At 30.9% G+C, this 22359-nt stretch overlaps 2 protein-coding genes across 6 annotated transcripts; both read left to right on the top strand.

The window, feature by feature from the left end:
- The first annotated feature begins 3878 nt into the window (after positions 1–3878).
- On the top strand, positions 3879–13607 carry LOC106755299 (histidine-containing phosphotransfer protein 1-like). Of its 4 annotated transcripts, none has more exons than XM_022778538.1 (9): positions 3879–4285; positions 4366–4499; positions 4631–4699; positions 5744–5815; positions 6597–6669; positions 7950–8056; positions 8309–8385; positions 11647–11714; positions 13222–13607. In XM_022778538.1, the coding sequence occupies exons 1-6, from the start codon at positions 4226–4228 to the stop codon at positions 7986–7988; spliced, it is 447 nt and encodes a 148-aa protein (XP_022634259.1). In that variant the 5' UTR covers positions 3879–4225; the 3' UTR covers positions 7989–8056; positions 8309–8385; positions 11647–11714; positions 13222–13607. The 4 variants fall into 4 exon arrangements, with proteins under 4 accessions (XP_022634259.1, XP_022634258.1, XP_014492907.1 ...); XM_022778537.1 differs by having other exon boundaries at positions 13217–13607; XM_014637421.2 differs by lacking the exon at positions 8309–8385.
- A 3623-nt stretch (positions 13608–17230) lies between these two features.
- Positions 17231–21130, top strand: LOC106756517 (MAR-binding filament-like protein 1-1). 2 transcript variants are annotated; one of them, XM_014638979.2, is made up of 4 exons: positions 17231–17548; positions 18491–18537; positions 18651–18791; positions 19208–21130. In XM_014638979.2, exons 1-4 carry the CDS (start codon positions 17326–17328, stop codon positions 20966–20968), a joined length of 2172 nt encoding a protein of 723 aa, XP_014494465.1. In that variant the 5' UTR covers positions 17231–17325; the 3' UTR covers positions 20969–21130. The 2 variants fall into 2 exon arrangements, with proteins under 2 accessions (XP_014494465.1, XP_022634257.1); XM_022778536.1 differs by having other exon boundaries at positions 17464–17548; positions 18458–18537.
- The last annotated feature ends 1229 nt before the right edge of the window (positions 21131–22359 follow it).

Genomic DNA, 22359 nt, shown 5'->3' with positions numbered 1-22359 from the left:
ATATATATATATATATATATATATATATATATATATATATATATATATATATATATATATGTGTGTATGTTTGTGTGTGTGTTTGGTAAGTTATGTAACATCTTAAACTGTACCAAATTTTACAAATGGTTACTGTCTAAAAATTATCATGAAAATCAAAACATGTTTCATAAGTAAATAAAAGTCAAGACAATATATACTTTTAAAGAAAATTTATTTATTTTTACATATTTTCTTTCTAATTTTTTTTCTTTAAGCAATATTTTTTTAAACGAAAATAATTACATTTCTACTTTTGTTCTTTTAATGATAACTAATTTAAATCTAATTATTTGTAAATTAAATAGTTATTTTATTATTTTATGTTTTAAATTATTATTTTTTAAATTATTATTTATTTAAATTATGTTACTCTTTATACTTAACTTGATCATCTACTATATTAATTATCTACAACATTGAATATAATTTTACACTCTATCCGATATTGAGGTGAAAATAAAATTCATTATTTTTTAAAACTTTGACAAAAGAACCTTGTTAGTGATTTTGTTTTTTTTATCATCTCATTTTAATAGTATAAAACTATTAAAATAAAATATTACATATATGATAATAAAACTACTAGATGAAAACAAACTTACAAAAATGTTATCTACACTTGTGGAACCATTTGACTCCCTATTTACTTCTCTCGCTGGAATAACTGAAAAGACTGTATCCCTAAGCTCACACTATTTAGGTAATCATCGCAAAAGAAAAAATAATACATAGACAAGCAACACACAAGCAAGGGTAAACTATAATACAAACAATTAATAATATATTGAGACATGTTAAACATTATACACATGATACACATATCACTCCAACCAAACAAACTGATTATACATGACAATACATTGTCTGAACTGTCAAGACTTAGCATTAATTTTGAGCTATGACTTTTTGCAATTGGGTTTCACCCTACTACACATCATAAGGTTAGTCCTCAAATGCCTTTTTGCAAAATGGAGAGAGGCCCCTCTGGTTCGGACTTCCTGCTACTCTCACCACATGTGTCAAACCTCTCTATTTGAGAATGTGTAACCATTAGAGTGTCAGGATAACTCCTAATACTAAGCTCCCTACATTCATACTAACATACTTGAAACCACCACTGAGAAGTTCCTCCTTGGAACTCTCTTCCATACCTTTCAAACCATTGATATCACTTCACATTCACATAGTACACCAATACATGAAACTACTGATCATACATTAAAGAAATAGAAACACATAAACAAGTCATTAGAAATCACACAATAACACAATTTCTTTATGGCATATTGGTACTCACACTTAGGCAAGGAAAACAACTCTAAAATCCTCACCTACAGCTCTGGAAGGGTCCAAAGTCCCCAAAACAACTTAAAGAACGTCCAAAACAGACACCCAAAACCCTAAAAACCACCCAAAATGGGTACAGTAACGTCCAATATGACAATAATCGATTGTCATCTATAATTATCGATTATTGGCGAAAAAAATATGACCCCCTGATTGGAATAATCGATTATCAAGTGAGATAATCGATTATTCTTATAAGTTTTTGACATCAACATGATTTTTCTGGTTTTGGTGCATTTAGACAAATTCAATTGATCAAATTAGAACCTGTAACACTAATATTGATATGAAAACATGTTTATAGATGATATTAGAGTATTGCATTGGTCATTTGGATAGGAATTAAATGTACCAAAACCAACTCAACAACTAAAAACCCTCAAAACGGACTAAAAACCAACCTAAGATGCAACTTTCACCTTCATAACAGATTTTCACTGGTTTGAACCTTTGTCCAAGTTCTAATTTGTCGCATAACCTGTTCCCAACTCTCCAAAACAGATTAAAACCCTTACTTCAAAATCTCACTACTCAAAACCCCATTTTTACACTAAAAACGCTCTAAACTTCAACTATACATTACCTTTTCATTACATATCAGATTTCAATCACCTTATACCTCCAACAAGTCTTAATTTACCTCATGACAACACTTCAAAAGTAGTTTCCTCACATTAGCCCCAAATTCTCAAACTCACATATGAAAACCCTTTTTTTAGGCTTAAAACTCAATAATTTGACCAACTCTTAGTCCAACCACTTGAGTTCAATTTTCAAACACCAAACCAACATTATCACACACAATCTTAACATCATAGAACATCAATTTCACACCATTCCAATCATACACACATCATACTATCAGTATCACAAATTAACATACACATTATACACTTAATCATACATATTTCTCAAAATCATCTATAACTCATAGAAATATTAAATTTATAATACCAACACAACTAAATATGGTCTAGCTTCCCTTACCTCTCAAAGAAACTGCCCAACTCTACAACCGCTCCACTGATTACTTGAACTGCAAGGAATACCTAGACGAACCTACGAAACACCAAATTGACAACGGACAAAGTCCTTAGAATTTTAGATAAATCAAGAACGTATAGGAGATGCATGATTACACATGTAACAATACAATATTCCTCTAAAACAGATTTAAGAACAGAAGGGGAAAAAGGAGTCGAAACTTACTTGCTCTATTGAAGAAATTGGTCAGTTATATATGTAGACTTTGACGTCGTGATCGTCTAGGCACCTCTTGATCATCAAACTCTAGAAAAATGACTCAGAAGTTAGAATTCTTAGAAAGAACGTAGAAAACTCTAGAAAAATAGTTTCTAAAGAGATGGTACGTTTTAAAATAATGAAACTTGTTCATAACAAAACTAATTATAATAAAACCGTTTAATATTAAAGTAATCAAGTCATTATTTTTAGACTACCACCACTTGTAAAAATATTATTTTATGGGGATTTTTATTTTTAAATTACTAAAACGGACAATTTTTAAAAAATGAAATAGATAAATTATCTCAACATGGTACTATTTGAGTATATAATTTAAATGTAGATATTTTTAAAATTGAATTCATGTTAAATTAACATAATTTTAATTCAGCTTTTGACACAATTTCAATAAATATAACTTAATGCACTTAACTGAGATAATATGATATGACTTCAACTTAAAAATAATATACATTAAAAAATTATTTTTTTCACAATAAAATCATACCAAAATTTGACACAATTTCTCTATTTTCATAATTCAAAACTTCTATTTTAATAATTTAAAAAAAAATCATCATTTTAATGTTTTTGTCTAAAACTTTAATATAATTTAATTTTGAATTTTTAAAATTAGATGGACATAATAGTTTTAACTCAATCAAAACGTGAGTTATTAAAAAAAGTTAACTTAAGACTATACCTATTTATTTTTTAAAATTTGAATACTAAACTTTAACGAAATTTTCAACAAAGAAAATTCCAAATTCGGATATTAGAAAGAACATATTTAACGCATACAAATAGCACATGTTTCCATGAGAGCAGTTACTCTAATATGTAATAATTTTTTATTTTAAAAGAAGAGGTGGGCCCCACTATTTAAAATTGAAAATAAAGGTTTAAATTTCTTTTTGGTCCTGAGTTATAAGTTGATGCTTCGTTTTTTAAAATGTAAATTTTTGGTTCCTAAGTTATAAAAAATGTATCAAATGAGTCCTTTTTTGATTTGAAATATTGTTTTTGATTGTTTCCTAACAAGGTTTCATCTTTAGATTGCTCTGATTTATTTCTTAATAATAACAACACTCTAGATTACTCTTTTGTACTTTGATCATGAACAAAGAACTCATTTAATACATTTTTTTATAATTTAGGAACTTTTTTTATAACTTTGGAAGGAAAACTTTACATTTTTAAGAACGAAAGCTTTACATTTTTAAAATAGAGCGACTACTGAACATCTTATGTTCATAACTTAAGGATCGGTTTAAACCAAAATATAAGCTTCTGACGTTTTCATTCTTCCAAATCAGTAACTCCCACTCTCTTCTTTCATCTCCCACGCCCTGTTTTTCCGGTAAGAAAATGGCGTTACAGAAATCATTCCGAGAAAAAACAAACTCAGGAGTTAAAGAGTGAAGAAGTGATGAATGATGACACTAACAAACAAGGTTGCATGTAACGTTGAAGCGACAAATGTAAGAAGAACGCAGAATCCCCAAATCCCGAACAAACCAAAACACCATGCAACTCCTCAAAACCCCTCTCTCATTCATTTCTTCATTCACTCTTCTCTCCGCTCTCAATCATGTCCATTTACGCTCTCAAATTCCAAACTCACAACTTCATTCGCTCCATGTTGGACGATGTAAGCACTCTCTCTCTCTCTCTCACCACTCTCTCATCGTTTCGGTAACTAATCGTGTGTTGTTGTTCCGATTCTCGCAGGGACTCGTCAACGAGCAATTCGTTTACCATGAAACTGCGAGGTTACATCCTCTTCGCCGCGACGCTCTCCTACGAGCGGTCACCACCTACTGTCTCGCCTCCAAAGGCCTATTTTCTGCTATCACTATCCTGCTGTAACTATAACCGCCTAATTCTCTGTTTACGGTTTTGCTTCTTTTCTCATTTTACGCGAATTTTAGGTTTCTGATAATTTCCTGGCTTCGTTTCTCGCTGTAGCTGTGACTCATTTTTTCCTCTTGCGCAGTGAACAGCAGCAGGTTGATTTTGAAAGAGTTACTGATCTTGCTCGGGGTTTATATACCAGATCGAGCAGGTAATGATGTTGAATAAGTGAATTTACTGAATTTGGGGTTGGACTGTGTTTTTTATTATTTCAATGAAGTGGAGTGCTAACGGACTCTTTTTGAAGACATCCTTTATTATTGATTCCTTGAGTGTTATTTTCTTGAATTGTCTTCAAAAGAAAGAAATTATACTAGTTGTTCCTAAGGAATGAATATCCATTGCTGTAGTCCTGAAATCAGATGTTTCACTAACATTCAGCACTATTTTGAAGGATTTTACTTGAGGATTAAGGGATTGCTCATAATATTTTCTTACTTTGAAAACTATTCTGGAGATGATAATACTTTAAACATGAAATTGATGGTTTGTTTCTTTATTATTGGTTTAACAAATGTGACTTACCAATTTTGTATACTCCAATAAATTTCAACCAATAATAATGAGTGTCTTGTTAGCATCTCTCTTTTACTGGATATCCTTGTCTCATGTTTTGCAGAGAATTAGTTGCTGCTGCTTGGACTTTGTTTTGGTCATTTACTGCACAACGTGGAAATTTCACTTTTTATTCTAATATAACGTGCATCTGATTAGTTATTTGATTTCTGTTTGATGTTTAACATATTCCGAGCTCAACTTTCTTGTCTCTGCTTGACATTCACTGTTTAAGAGCTCAAAAAAGATGTAAAATGTGTCATTTTGTGTACCAGCGCCGGGGTGCCTTATGTTCTATTTTTTTTGTTAAGGTGTTTCTTAAGTGCCAATTAAATGTATGGAATCAGATCTCTACCATATATTTCATAACTGTTATTGATCATATTTGGAGATTGCTGTATTTTAAAAAAAATTACCAAATATAATTTTTCACGTGCTTTTTATGTTACATCATTGGTAATTAGCCTAGTATATCAGCCTGACCCTTATTTAGGTATTTTTAGTTTTAACCTTTAATATAGTCTAATGGTTATGTTGATTCATGTAACTCATTTCACCTAGAGGGACAAGGCTTATTTGTTGTTGTTTAGACTTTAGATATTTTCAGTAATAAATTTCGGTTTTCCCTTGGTCATTGTAGTATTGGTGCAGAGCGTGTAAAACATGCATGTGCTGAACTTATTCAAGCATCTGAGAGGAAAGACAAGGATAAGTAAGGAAACTCCTCCCTTGTGAATGTGTCGCTTATATTTACATCGGCATTAGACAAACTTGTAGGTTCTAGTTGATGAATGATGATCAGTCTGGCTTTGTTGGATACATGTTATACTTCTACCAAACTATGTCCAAACAATGGGTCATTTGCATTTCTGTAGCAGCTATTTTCAATATGTTCTAATTCATTGTCATATTATCTACTTGGATGCTTTAGTACCTACACAATATCATTCCATTTTGTATAATTACATATTATCTTAGTTTGATTAGGTGAGCAAGGATTTTTTTGAGATATTGGTTAGACATCTTGAAAAAAGCCCTGTGATGAAATAAGTCATCTTATTAATGTAAATGGAAGTATCAGGATCTTGCTTTATTAAAGAAAGTGTACCTTGTGAATTATTTCCATAATCCTATCTTATCAAGCTTACACTATATAGATCTGGATGTCTTAGGTTAATTGAATGCATATGTTGTTGAGAGGTCATCAGTTCATTGATTAGTCTGCTAAATTTTTCTATTATATTTTTTGGAAAATACAGTGTTAATAATCTTATGAAACCATGATACAGCACAATTAAAATTATGTTAGTAGAATATCAAATTTTTACCGACAGGAACTTAGAGAGTGGAAGATTGCATCATTGAATAATTTTTAATGTATATAGAACTACTATATCATAGATTCGTAGCAATAAATTATTTTGTTCTTTCTCTTATTGTTCAACATCCTAGATTTTGTTCTAAAAATTTACCCTTATCTTGTGATGTTTCAGTTGCTCCCTGTCTTTATATTGGACCAAGAACAGATTTTCATGTTTGAGGGACAAATTTGAAACCCTTGTGAAGGTACATCAATATCACTTTAGCTTTGGCTTCAGAGATGGATTGAATGCAGTTTCTTTTTCCTCTGTCAGCAACTGTTGTTTTGTACCTGGCTTTTGTCTGTGTTGTTAAATTATCAGTGGCAATTAATGAACTAAACCCTTTTGACATTCCGAGTTTGGTGTTGATGAATATGATTTTCTTTTGTCTTTATTAAATAAAAATGTGAAAGACTTTATTACTATTATTTTATACACTTCCAATTTCTGGTGGGTTTTGTAAATTGGAGTTGGTGCAATGTTTTGTATGTGCTGTATGTGTCAATCTAGAGTATGTTTTTACATGAAAAAAATGGAAGGTTATTCATAAAAATTGTTGAAAAAGAAGTGTTCTTAACTTGGAAAGACATTATATTTTTCAATTTTCTGCCTTTACTTAACTTTCTGAATTAATTCTTCATATTTTTATTTGCTCAAATTTCTAAAACACCAAATTTAAAGCATTTATGTTCAAATAAAAGAATATTAAACATACGAGGATTCAATTGAGAAGATTAAAAATAGAACCAAAATGGGAGTCACTTGAAATAGTTGTTATATTGATCACATTTTGGTACATTAGAGCTTTTCCCTTTTCTTAAACTTAGAGGTTTTTGCTTTTTAGTCAGGGAGGGGCTGTGTGCTTTTCTTTCTTCTCTTGTTTGGAATGAAATTACTGGATAAGTGAAGCTTTGAGATATAGTTCCAAAGCCTTTCTTTGGTGCATATGGTGGGACTGAGAGCTCTTTTGTTTTGCTATATTTTTACAAAATTCATTGTGATTTCTTCATAGCTCTATGTACGGAGGATACCCCATTCTCCTTATTCATTACCTATTTGTGTTAGTAACTTATCTTGAATCAAGAAATGAAATGGATAAAAAGGACAAAAGGGAAAAAGATATCTTTATGTGATTCTATTCAAATCTTATAGTTTGTGATATCATAAACTTTCAAGGTGAATATGCTCAAAATTCAGGTATATTATGATTTTTTGCTTGCGATGAATTCATCCCTTGCATTTTTCATGTGAAGTGGAGAATGCAGATTGATAAAAAAACATGCTCTAATGATTTAATGTTATCTTTTTAAGTTCGGTTGCAATATATGTGCAAATTTTAATAGGAGAGTCATCTTTTAGAATTAATATTTGTCTATGCTATTTTCTGAGTTTTGTTCCTTCACATGGATGTATATCAGGATGCTACTAAGAAATTAAAATCTTATGTTCTTATTATTTTTTATCCGCAACTCTTAAATGCTACAGATGGAGAGGTCTATTCTCGACCTTGAGAATGGTCAGTGAGAAGAATGGATCCTTTTGATATCTACGGCAGAAGCATATCTGGTTGAAATTTCTGATGACATGCCTTGGTAATTTCAGTTGCTATTTTATATGCCTTTGGACACAGACTTTGGTTCGGGGTAATGTGATAGTCAGTTTTCAGTGTACCTATGAACTTATTCATGTACATTTCAGCTTCATATTATGTGGTTTTATTATTTATGGGTTAAGTCAGAGTGCCCTACATATGATATACAATTTATGGATGATTTCAAATTTCCTTTTGAAGGTTATATTTGGACTTTGAGAGTTATTCTATTCTAAAGTTTTGTTAATTACAGTTTACTTTTGGCATTGCATAATAATTCCTTGGTTGCTATCTGAAACTACTTTCAGTTGAAAATGTCCTGATACAGAGGTGGGCAATTGGAAGTCCTCAGTAGTTTTCTGTTTTATTATTTTTTTTTTCATATTCTTTATTCCCTTTTGTTTTAATGTTAGATAGAAAGATTCTGCTGTATAAACTAATTTTAGTAGTGTGAATTCACCGAGTACTATGTGTAATTGCCCTTATTTATAATATTTGATATTATTGGTGCCGGAAGGAATAACCTGGTATTGTTTCTCTATAATGGCTAAATTTTCTTATATCCAACTAATGGTACTCCACCCCTGCTGTTGAGTTGACCTATGAACTATGGATTTGGATCCTAGTTGAAGTGTTGCAATGTTGTTGAATAAATTTCCGACAACACTTGTCGACATTTCTCATCAAGTATCTAATTAAAAGAAAAGTATTGGCCCAAACACTTTAGGCACCACCTCTATACAGTTAAGGCAATGGTGCTTATACCTCCATGTGAATGGACACAAGCCAATATCATTAAAAAATATTAAATTTTTAAATTTTAGAAAACCAACTTAAAATATAATATAAAATTTGAAAGCGATATACTTGTTGACGTAAAAGAAATAGAAACCTGACTTATAGAGGGTGAATATATCTTTTTTATAAGATATTCCAATTTCTAATTTTAACATTTTCTGTGAAGTGACTAAGTTCATTTGTTGTAGAACCATATTTCTTAATATTTTAATGACTTCTCATCATAAGAAAAAAATTTGAATATCAAGATTTTGATAATCAATTTAGATCTTTTGTTATATTCATCTTACTTTATTTCAATAATTTGTGATTATACACATTTGCGCATAAAGTCTCCATGTTTTATATCTTAGGCATTAATCGTGTTAGTGTTTGTATTGTGCCTAGTGTTTGTGTTTTGTAGGATTTGTCTCTACTGCTCCCCTGCAGTGACTAGAACGAATAGGAAAAATGGAACTGGTAATCACATAGACATTTCAATACTTAGGTTGGTACTATAGCAAAGTAATTGTAGGTACATAAGGCTTACCTGAACCATAATCCTGTGTTGCTTATTTATAGTGTGTGTGTTCGGAGGGGGTTAGGGTGAGACAAAGCTATAGTAATAGTAGCCGATCTCCATAACACATACCACATACCACCAAGCCCTATAAGATACACGCTTTAAGTTTGACCATATTGTAATTCTTGCTTGATAAACTATAGCGGAGACAGGTGAGAGAAATACATGTGCACTTGCACACTAAATGATTTTATCTTTTAATTCCTAAATAATGGATAGACCTTCTTTAGGGTAGCAAACTTTTTACTTATAGATAACCCTATAATCAAGTTACATCAAAACCCGAAACTTCGAGTTTTCATCCTGGAGTTGTTCTTTAAGTTATTTGAAAATCATGAAGTTTGCCGGAAGCTTCTACTTCATACTTTAAGTTTTCAGGAGGCTGCTCCTTGACATAAGAGCAGTTTATTAGCCAAGTTGTCACAGATAACTTTTGGTGATTTTGTTTCTCTGGTATTTAGCTGACCTTGCACATATAAGTGATTTTTTTTTCATTAACTTTGTGCATGTCTGGGGGATGGGCGGCGACTATTTATGCTTTTCCTTCTTGAGTGGCATTTTTTAAAAGAAAAGAAAGATGAAATGACTCATCCAAAAGAGACTGAGAAACAAATTCATACTGTCAATTTTTTCAAAAATGAAATATTCTTAGTAAAGGAGAGCGTCAAAGTTTAACGTTAGATGATAAGGTAGATGGTTTTGAAAAGAAAAGTCTCAAATAATAGCTAATGTGGAAAACGATTTTGACAAAAATATCTCAAACTTCATATAATCTATTAAGGAAAAGGATTTTGAATACTTATCTATTTTCTCCAGTACACGCAGAATGGTGAATAATCCTAACCAAAAGCTCAAAAGTATACTTTTATGATATTATTGTGACCTACACTAGTATGGAAGTCAATCTGACTTTTTTTTTTCTTAATTTTAATGTAATATCATAAAGAGAAAATGAGTTTTTAAAATCTACTTGTTATTGTTAGTTTTAATGATAGTTTTCTTTTTCTTCTTTATTTGTGGACCATACCTATCTTTTAGCTTACAAATGCATAAATATACATACACACACACATAAATATATACACACGCACACATGCATAGACATATACACATAAACACACACCCCCACACACATATACATACGGCCTTCCAATTATTGATTGCTAGAATTTGTGTGCTTGTTTTTTAAGTAGAATCCCTGTTAGGTCTTCAACATATACAAAGTCTTCAACTTAATGGCATTAAAATGGTCTCAGTAATTTCCCTGAAAGTACAGCAGTACTGAGATAGAATAGGGTATTCTAATTAGTAATTAGTACGTTATTATTTCTTAAGAGTTAATGCTAAAAGATATGATTATCTGTCAGTTTACACATGTGGCACTAATTAAGCTCTGCAACAGGACAACATTTGTTTGTCTGTACTGATTTGGGGTATTTAAATCTGCAAGGGAAAAGTTAGCAACTCTATTACAAAACAATCTCTTCCAATCAAACCCTTCTAATTTTGATTTTCTATGGTGGATGCTTTTCTTTATTTTAACTTTTTTTTTTAATAAAAAGTGAGTATGACAATTCTCTAGGGGCTTCTGCTAGGATACATGTATTCATTGTTTGATGAGGTAGATAAACCCTTGTTAAATGATTTAATTCTGCTCCGTAATTGATTGGAGAAAGGATCTCTTGGAGTTTCCATGTTTAAAATCCTGTTTTTTTTAACCTAATTTGCTTTTTGTGGCGTGTCATTACCAGTTCTTTCTATATGGAGTGACTCAAACCTGTCCTCAGTATATTGAAATTAAAATTATTTCCGTTGGTATGAAAATTTTTATTATACATTTTTATTTGGAGAACTTGCTTCAACATCGAATACTGAAATTTTCTTGCCGTGAACTTCTGTGTCAATGTTACAAATAACTGTTCACATGGTTACTTTTCTTGCCTTTCATGGTTTTCTCCTTGTATTGTCTTTGAATTTTGTAGAGATAGATATGGTATCTCACATTTCAGATTCTCTTAGTGGATTCTGGTTTGGTCCTCCTACTTTTGTGTTTCTTTTTTCTATTAATTGTATTTATAATGTTGCAAATTATTAGTACAGGTTCTAGTGTTAATCTGGTTTGGATTATTGCAACCTATATTATGATGCAATAACATTTTCCTTTTGATTAAAAAAAGAGCTGATAATCATTTTTGTCTTTCTGACCTGTGCTTCGATTTCTTTATCTACAGTGATATTCTGAAAGTTGATTTCTTTAAGCTGGTTTCCCTAGCCGTGGAATGGAGGAAAAGAGTGCAAGGTATAATTGTCCATCTATTGGGTTTATGCCTACTGGTAAACCGGGCATATCTATATTCTTTGTTATCACTTTCTTTAATTGGACATAGACATTTAGTCTACAATGAGATCTGGTACGTTCTAAAGGACAGAAATAAGTGAAACTGGCCAGAGTATACAACAAGAAAACATAACGCCTATAATTATTTTTACTTCATTCACTGTCCATCTGTCTTTATTCTGTTTAATTATTTTTTATCTTCTAAAGAAAAGAAATATTATTGTCAAAGTAACTGTTGGCCTAAAATCATGAGCTATTGAGCAATGGTTTAAAAATTGTTTTTGTTAAAGATTTAGAACCAATGTAGGACTTCGAACTTTTACTATCCTAATTCTTCACAGTAGATAATATCAATTTCAGCATAACACAAAGTGAACATGGATGTATTTTATTTTCTTCAAAGTTCAGACTCAAAAAGGCTCTTGCTTACAGGGGTGTATTAATACCATCATACATTTTGAAGTTAAAACTACTTTTAGGCATCTGTTTTTGTTTTCCTTTCTGAAATATGATTTCTAACAGTTTTCAAAGATAACCTTTAAAAAGTGAGAAGGCTAAGTTTGAAATATCGAACACTGTTTGTGGTATTTATAGCCAGCTAGTGTTCCTTGTCTAGCAACATACTTCCCTCTACCTTTTTGTCTGTATTGGTTGATTTTGTTCGCACATCTAACTTCTTCTCTCTTTAATTACATTTATTGCATCAATTTTAAGCATAGCTATTTAGTGTATAATATGTTAAAAACTTAAAAGATCTACGACTGCAGCATAGGGTGAGTTATAGATCTTTTATTCAGGCTTTAGAGCATCTGGCAAACTAGGTTTTTTTATGCTGTGCTGTACCATTTCAAGTATGTGATGAACCATTGCATGCTCTCATAAGCATGAACGTAATATAAGCATAATAATATTTTACTAAAATCCAAAAAAGAAAATTAAAATTATTTTGCCATACCATTTTTATGGTAATTCTTCATAGTAACTGATATTAAATGTGCTTTTATTATATAATATCAATTAGGAAGTGTGTCAGATGAGTGATCAACATTTGAATCTTCAATTGACTTGTTTGTATTTGTATTGGTGATTGCGTAGATACAATTAGTTAATGTTCTGTTCTAGAGATGGCATCTAGTACGGAATTATGAAACCCCAAAGAAATGCGTTTGTTTGGAATTTAATTACATACATTTTTGTTTCTCAGTTTAATGGGTGTGCCAGTACATTTTTACATACTTATCTGCATAAACGAAGTCCATTTATTGCCTTGCATACATTTCTCTTTATCCATTATTTAACTTTAGATACCACACTTAAGAATTTATTTTGTTAGAAAAACACAAGCTTTAATTGCCATAATTTATTTGCATTAGTTACTGTCTTTAGTTTCTATGGAATTTATTATATTTAATATCCCTGTTTCATTTTTTTAGTGAGTATCATTAAAAGTGTTTGTTTTGTAGGGTAGGTTAACCTAAGAATCACTCGAATCCATCCATGTTTCAAAATTTCTCTCCTGCACAGAAGTGCACATGCATACACCCTTGCTTGGAGATTTTCAGGTATGATCACATCACACCATATTACAAACCAGCTTTCTTTAGAAGAAAAAAGTGTTTCTTCAAACAAAAGAAAAGTAAGAGGAAAGCGCAGGACTTGGTAAATGTATTATTTTTTTTTAGCATACTTTGTAGACATCTTTTCAACTGTTTAATATGATACGGCTGGACACCAATGTAGGCCTGCCGATTTTATCACTATATTTATGTATGGATGTTTATACTCTAGAAAAACCAATTCTAAATTCTAATAATAAAGCATAGACGCACTGAAGCTCCTTGTTCGAATTTCTTATTCGAGGGACACATTTCCTGAACCTTTGAATATGTCCCCTGAACATTTGAATATGTCCGGAAGTAGGGGTTTGTTTTTAAATTTTTTATCCACGAGGAAATAAAGATAAGTCATCGAATAAGTTTTCTATCATCTCTTATTATTATTTTTTATTGAAGTTATATAATTATATAAATTTTGAAATGAAAAATTTATGTTCAATCACAAATGCCTCCAAACTACTCCTTCCAGACATAATTTTTACCTTTAATTTTGTTTCATCTTCCCTTCTGGTTACTTTGTGCTAGTTTTCTTGAACAAATTATTGTCTTTAGGTTCATTGCGAGTTATGGACTCAATATATTTGGGAAAACTGGGCCAGTAGGAGAAAATTATGAAATTATTCTTTGGATCCTTCTTCCTGCACACCATAGCCTTATGAAAATTACCTAATCACCCTAGATTAAAAATATTGAAAACCCTAATATTTCTCCCTTTTACTGCGGCACCTCAATTATTTGTAGGACATTTATTGCTGTGTTCTTATATTTTTTAAAATTCCAATTATACTGTTGTTGTAGTTATAATTTTGGATCGTGGTATTCGTAATATTTCAAATTTTATAATTCATAATGTAAATTATATTGTAGAATGGTATAGTTTATAATATAAATTTGGAAAATGATCTGAAATATAAATTCCATTTCAAATTATACAATTTGTAATACATTATCTTTTGGATTATAATTTGTAATGTAAAATTACATTTTGAATTATATAATTTCTACGTTACAAATTTTAAATCTATGAAGGAAATTTGAATAGTCAATTTAAAATGGAAATTACATTATGGATTATACAAGATGCAAGATTATATTTTGGATTATAAAATCAATTATATAAATTGGAATAATCAATCTAATATGAAATTACATTTTGGATGGTATGACAATTCATAATGTAATGTAAATTTACATTTAAGTATTGAAGTTGTAGTGGAAAAATGGAACATAGTAGGGAAATTAGGGAAATTATTTGTCGTAAATAATTTAGGGAGATACTTTAAAAAAAGCAAAAGCAAAAGTAAAATTTGTTTGCCTTCTTCAGCAAAACTTATAGGAAAATCAGTTTTTGTCCAAAAGTGATGAGTTTTGTGATGAATTTTAATGCGCAATGTCCATTAGGGATTTCAAGAAGAAGCTCCTCTAAAAATTTTCTTGCAAGATTAGGAGCAGATGTCATGCATATGAAATGCACATGTAATAATATTCTTGCTAACAAATGCAAATGCACATGTCAAAGTGTGAGAATTGAGAATTGAAGTGTAGAGGGAGCAAGATTCTTTCCTCTTGCACCCCATTGTTTCTTTTTTTTTTTTATGCACCCCATAATATATCTTCCTTATTTCACAGCACCACTGCATCTCTATTATTTGCTCCCAGCACTCCAATTCTCAATTCCCACAAACAATAATATTTCTTAGGCATGACATTTGCTCCTAATCTTGCAAGAAATTCTTTAAAAAGGAGCTTCTTCCCGAACTCCCCAATGGACATTGCCCATCAAAATTCATCACAAAATTATTCATTTTTGGGCAAAAATTGATTTTCCCATAAATTTGGTAAAGAAGGCAAACAAATTCACCTTTGCTTTTGCTTTTTTTTTTTTAAATCTCTCCCGGCATTGTTTGCAACAAAAACAATTTTTTCAATGTATAACCTTAATAAGTAATGTAAATTTATATTATAAATTATATAATCTAAAGTGTAAATTTGCATTAGATATTTTATATTTGTATTAGAGATTATTTGTATTTTGGATTGATTTTTTATATTTGTATTAGAGATTATTCAATATGAAATATAATTTTTAAATTGATTATTTAAATTTGTATTACAAATTATATAATTCAAAATATAATTTTACATTACAAATTATATAAGTCTAAATATAATTTATATTAATGTTTGTCTTTCAAATTTACATGAATTTTACAATTAAAATATAATTTTATATTACGAATGGTATAATTTAAAATGTAATTTACATTCTAGATAATTTTTTAAATTTGTATTATTGATTATAGGGTTAAATATGTTTTTAGTCCCTATACTTTGGGACGATTTTGGTTTTAGTCCATTTTCAAACTATGGTACAATTTAGTCCTTCAACTTCAGAAAACTCTGGTTTTAGTCTTTTTTACCAAATTTGTTTAGGTTTATATTTTGTTTCAAGCACGTTTCTCGGTTAACATTGAAGCAAAAATGTGTCAAACAGTGTAAACAATCCAAATGCTATAATGAAACGTGCTTGAAACAAAAAATAAAGTTAAAAAATTTGGTAAAAAGGACTAAAACCAGAGTTTTCTAAAATTTAAGCATTAAATTGTACCATAGTTTGAAAATGGACTAAAACCAAAATCGTTCAAAAGTACAGGGACTAAAAACATATTTAACCTTTGATTATACTTAGTTTTACCTTACAAATTATAGAATCTAAAATTTACACATTACTGAAACTATAATCACAATATGATTATAATTGGAATTTAAAAAAATATGAGGTGCATTAAGAAATCCTGTTATTATTGTCACAAATTACCTAAACTTCACAATGGGGGATTTATTTTTTCCATCTCCATATATTCTTTTAGCACTTCCTTAAAATTAAAATTTTCACTTTATTATCAAGAAATGATTTATAGATTATGCATTCCAGAAGGTTGACATAAAAAAAAGTTTTCATGTGATACAGTCTAAAAGTAAATTTTTTATGATTTTTTTTTTTAAATTGTATAATTTGGAAGTCATTTATAATTTTGAATTTTGTAATGTGAAAATTCTTAATTTTTAGATTGTGTAATATCAGAATTCTTTGACTTATGAAAGTTCTTTTAACTTGTGGATTGTATAATTTGGATATTATCTTTGGCAAAAAAAAAAAAATTGTAAAATTTGAAAGTTATTCTTTTCATATAAAAAGTGTTTAGATTGTGTAATCGTAGAGTGTCTTTAGATTGGGGAAGTTGGAAGTTGTTTTGGAGTTTCACATCATATAATCAAAAGTTTTTTTTTTTGTGTGTAAAAAATAATTCCTAAATTAGAGAATTCAGGAGTAAAAAATAACTTCAACCATAATATTTGTGTTGAATAAATCTTCATATATTAATAATTTAGATAATTTTAATGATAATAAATTAGTAAAATTTAATTCTTTTAACTAATATATCTTTTTTTTTAAACTGTCATTACTATTATAAAAATTTTGTAGGACTTATAATAACTTAGTTTGCATCATAATATTTTTGAGACTATATCCAATTCTTTAACCCATGTTAAAAGTATAAAATCACATTTTATAATTTTAAGTTAACTTAGTTCAAAAAGTGCAATTTAAACATTAAAGTTCAATAAACAAATTAATTTAAAATACTGTATGATTTATACAGAAGAAAGTAAAAATAAGAAAAAGAAAAATTCATACTGTTTCATCCAAATAGCAAAAAGAGGAAAAAAATATAATATATTCTTTTATTAACAACTTTTTTTTACAATAGGTAAAAAAAAAACAAAATATTTTATGTTCCATTGATGTCCAGTGTTTATTCTTTCCCAACCATATATTATCCTCAACAAAACTGCAAGTTTGGCCATCACCATCTGATGATATTCGCATATTCAAAACCATTATTCTCTTTTTCTATGTGGCGCACTGCTAGTGAGAAGCCACAAACTGCAGTATGGGAAGCACCTCCTTCTGCATGCTCCACTCGTCCCTCTGCAAATTCCCATCTTCATCTGGGTACAGACCAAAGACCAAGTTGCGAGCTCCTACATCCTCCTGCTTGGGCCAGCAAGACCCAGTCTGCAGCAAAAGAACCATTCTTTTAACGAGCATAGCCCTTCTTCCATTTCGCCGTTTGAAGAGGGCCCCCGCTCTCGAACCACCAGCCGCAACTCCAGGTAAGTTTCTTCAATTTGCATTTATAAATTATAATAGTGTAATTGCATATGGGTCACTGAATTAGCATGTAGTATCCGAAAGAAGAGTTCTTGGATTGGTTTATTGCATGACCCAAATATTTTCTTATACGGGTTTACCTGCAATGTATTCTATTAGAAGAGAATTTTGAAACAACGCAATGCTAAATGTTTGTAACAGTTATTTTGGAGGATTCTTCAGAGTTCACTTGCATTCAAGTTAGGATCCAAGATTCAAGGGGTGAATGCAATGTGATGTGTTCGAAATTTAAGAAATATGGACTTTGAGTGTCTTTGTTTTTGGTGATCATTTTTAACTCCCGGAAAAGTGATACAATTGATTAGAATACTGATAGAAGAGAAAGAAATGAGAAGGATGTGTTGTGGTGGATGTTCTCTCCTTTTCTGCCTCATAATATTCTGAAAAGAAATTAGAATTTGTTTTAAGTTTCAAGTTGTGAAAATGCATGTTCTTTCTTTTTGGTTCTAGGATATTATAAAATCTCAATTTTTCAATTCGTTTCCTCTAAGATGAAAGAGAGATGGATACTTAGAAACTTCCTTGAATAAGTTCTTATTGATTTGCTGCTTTTTGCTTGTGACATGTTCTATATTACCAGACTGATTTGTTAATTTAAAAGGAATGGTTGATTATTTTACATATTATGCCTCTTATAATATACCATTAGAGTTTCATACATATGTCAAAAAGGTCTCCATTTCCCCCTTTTTTGACCTTCTTATGCTTACAACATACCCTTGCTCTATTTGTTGTATATTGATATCTCATGAGGTCTGCCCTCCATCCCTCCAGAGAAAATTGTATCTTTAGGACCTCAAGTGTTGTTCTGTTATGGGTTTTATGTGGATTAATCAGTCTTCTTTTTGAAGGAACTTGGGGGTAATTATTCATTCTCCTTGCAGCTGAAGAAAATGAGGTGAAGACAAAGGAGGATAACCAGGAAGCTGAGGTTTGTATGGGGTTAAGATTAGATACCAATGTTGAATAGTAAATTTATCCTTAGCTATCATGGTTGTGCCTTGGATGTTTAGTTAATCTAAACTTTGTAGCTTCTATGGACAGACAGCACCTGAAGTGGAAACACCATCAAATTCCTTTCTGTCTCTCCTGAATGGAATTGGAATATTTTCTTCTGGTGTGCTGGGTGCTCTCTATACACTTTCTCAGAAAGAAAAGGCTGCTGCTGATGTAACAATAGAAACAGTAAGCTTATTTTAACTCTTATGTTTCTTAGATGTGTGTTAGCCTTTGAGGGATGTCTCTCTTCCTAAAAAACCTCCTAAGGTGAAAAGGGGAAATGAGGAATTATTCTTCTGTTACTAAGGAAACAGAAATTCTGGTCACTTTTGTAAGAAATGTGATTCAAACAGTTTGTGGGTTATGTGTAATGATTAGTCAGTTTTACAGTTTTATAAGTAATTACTGTTTTATTTAAAATGTTGTAACTGCTATGAGTGTGTAACAGTGTGCATCAGTGAAAATAAGTTTCTTTCTGCATTCCACTTCTCTTGTGTTCTCTTTTTAGTTCCAACAACATTCCACTTTTTTTTTTTTTAAAGTCATTTTTATTATTTATTAATTAATATTTAAGCAGTATTTATACTGGTCAATGTGCACAGATGAGCTGTAAACTGAAGAAAAAGGAAGAACTGATTGTTTCCTTAAAGAAGGACTATGAGCTGAAGTTACTGAATAAGCAGGAGGAACAAGCCAACCTACTTGAAAAGGCAAAGGAAGAGAAGCAAGCATTGATAGAACAACTAAATTCTGCAAACAGTACAGTCAACCACTTGGGGAAGGAGCTTAAAAATGAGAGAATTTTGGTTGAGGATCTGAAACTTCAAATTGACAGACTTGAGACTGAGCTTTCAAAGATTGATACAGATAAGAAAGATCTTGAAAGCAATTTGAAAGAAAAGATAGATTTCATTGGAGTTTTACAGGAAAGAATCAATCTTCTCAGTGAGGACCTCAAGGACAAAGAAGATGTTGTTAAGAATCTCAATTCATCTCTAGCAGCAAAGGAGTTGGAATTGAAGAGATTGAATTCTACCTATGAGAAAACCAAGGATGACTTATCCAGTGTACAATTGCAGATTCAAGGGTTGAAAGATGAACTACTTAAAAGCCAACAGGAACTAGAAGCTAAAGATTCCTTGGTGATGGAACTAAATTCAAGATTGAGCTCCTTAACTCAGGAGAATGATGATTTTAGGAGTAAATATGATGTCATGGAGAAGGAATACAATGACCTAAAGCTCACTACTGAAAGAAAGGCTGCTTTGGATTCTAGGGTTTTAAGTGAAAAAGAAGAGGAGCTTCTTCAGCTAAAGCATCAATTTGAACTTGCCCTGCGTGAATCAAGCAAAAACCTGGTCATCAATGGTGATTTATCCCGGGAAAGAGATTTGTTGAAGGAGGCTCTTGAGAATCAATCTGGTAAAGTGAATCATTTGAAGCATGAACTTCAAGACACCCAGGGAAATCTTGAAAAATCAAGAAAAGAGTCTGCTGAATTGGAAAACCTTTTAAGTGAATCAAACAAACTGCGCAATGAGCTTGAGGTTGAGGTGTCTAAGCTTTCATCCGAGCTCACTGAAGTTAAAGGATCACTACAGAGAAGTCTTGATAATGCAAAACATGAGGCAGAGATGCTAGCAAGTGAGGTTACAACTGCAAAGGAACATTTTAAGAAAACNGAAGCAGAGCTACAAGGTAAGTCCCATGATTTAACAATTGCTCTTGAAAAGTGTGATAGCCTACAAAAAGAATTAATTGAGATATACAAAAAGGCTGAGACCACAGCAGAGAATTTAAAGGAAGAAAAACAGTTAGTTGATTCTTTGAAAAGAGATATACAAGCTTTAGAGAAGCAAATCTCAGAAGACAAGGAGTCCCGAAAGTCTCTTGAGACGAACTTGAAGGAGGCTGTCAAATCACTTGATGAAATGAACCGAAATGCAACGATCCTTTCTAGTGAACTACAGAGAACCAACTCTCTTGTTTCTAGCCTTGAAAAAGAGAAAGAGTTGCTTATGAATTCCCTAGCAGACCAAAGAAATGCAAGCAAAGAGGCCAAGGAAAACATTGAAGAAGCTCATAACCTCATCATGAAACTCGGCAATGAAAGAGAGAATTTAGAGAGAAAAGGGAAGAAATTGGAGGAGGATTTGGCTTCTGCCAAGGGTGAGATATTGAGCTTAAAGAGCCGAATCAGTTCTTCTAAAGTTGCTGTTAACAATGAGAAAGTGCAGAAAGATGGAAGTGAAAGCAAGGTGAATTCTTCAAAAGTTGCTGTTGACAACGAGCAAGTGCAGAAAAATGGAGGTGAAAGCAAGGTTACTGTAACTGCGAGGAAGACTGAGAAGAAGAAAAGCTAATCCACAATAACATAGGAAAATTTTAGTGAGTTTTCAATTGCTGTTAGAATATTCTGTAATAAACTATTTGGAAGCCAATTGATGTTGAACTCTATTCACTTTGGCATGCAAGAAATTCCATTTTCCATTTTGTAATAGTATTATAAATAATTTTTTTTGACAACAGAACATATGTTATTATTTTATTCTTCTGTTTGAATTTATTTTAAAAAAGAATATTTGAAATCAACCGATTATAAATTATCATGTATGCGTTATTAAAAAAGAGTTGTTAAATTAACTTTTTCATTATACAGATGGAAATTGTTAAACTTGTACCACAGTTGTTTTCTGATACTTTTCTTTAGTAAAGCTATATAAATAAGGTGAGAATACTAACCATCTTCTGCATCATAAACATTGGTGTATATACAACAAATTTTCCTTGTATATCAAACATATCAACAAGCTTGCAACTGCTCTTTCTTCCTGAGCTGTAACATAGGTGATTAGGTTTTGCTGACTGATTTATAGCATTCTTTCCTTTGGATTAAAGAGGTACGTGATGAACCCTTTGCATGTTCTCTCATGAGCATGAAGGTAATATAAACCTAAAGCAGCTTATATTCTTCTCTAAAAATGAAAAGCAGACAAATTAATAATTTGTTAACTATTTTTCAGCAATTCCTAGACATGGATGCCGATGAAAGATGCGACAAACATTTGAACAACTTTACTACGTACTCACAAAGTTGCGTGATTTTGATAACTTTATATAATTCATTTTAAATTAACGTGATTTTTTACATAATCGATTCCAATTGAACACGAGTTTGCAGTAAAATGTGTTGGATAATAGATATTAAAAAATAATTTTGACAAGTAATATTTGGAAATGCAACCAAAATTAGTTTTGGATGTGTAATCACTAAAGTAACTTAAGTTTGACGAAGGATGTACATGAAACAAGAAAACGTTGACAAAAGATATATATGACTCAAGTTAGTAGTGATACAAAAGCTGCTTCTGTTAGCTTCAGGGAGACTTTAGTGTAAAACTTAGAACCATGTTTCTAACACAATGCAAACCATGGATAATTGAGAATCAGGCTACGTTTTTATACGTATTAAAGACACTGTTTTATTTATACATAGGAACAACTAAATAAAGATTGCATTGCGAAAAAAGAAAAATCTAAACAAAAACCGTGAATTCATTGACAGATTCATCAAGACCCTTTACATGTTGTTCCATGTTTCCATCTGAAAAGGAGAAAAATCGAACAAGACCCTCAATCACGAAAAGTTTCATCATGAACCAGAAGATGAGGGATTTAGTTTTTTCTTTTTACTAAAAGCATTCTACCAATTCAATTAATCGTCACTAGTTTATGTTATGTATTATCCAATATG

The sequence above is a fragment of the Vigna radiata genome, chromosome 2, assembly GCF_000741045.1.
Source record: "Vigna radiata var. radiata cultivar VC1973A chromosome 2, Vradiata_ver6, whole genome shotgun sequence".
In the NCBI taxonomy this organism is placed as follows: Eukaryota; Viridiplantae; Streptophyta; class Magnoliopsida; order Fabales; family Fabaceae; genus Vigna; species Vigna radiata.
The sequence above is the reverse complement of the archived record's forward strand: the minus strand, read 5'-3'. Positions and strand labels throughout refer to the sequence as shown.

Bases quoted from the DNA above. Each gene is read 5' to 3' on its own strand.
- LOC106755299 (XM_014637421.2), top strand. From the start codon at position 4,226: ATGTCCATTTACGCTCTCAAATTCCAAACTCACAACTTCATTCGCTCC. The intron at 4,700-5,743 runs GTAATGATGTTG...TGGTCATTGTAG, and splicing joins TTATATACCAGATCGAGCAG to TATTGGTGCAGAGCGTGTAA. The intron at 5,816-6,596 runs GTAAGGAAACTC...GTGATGTTTCAG, and splicing joins GAGAGGAAAGACAAGGATAA to TTGCTCCCTGTCTTTATATT.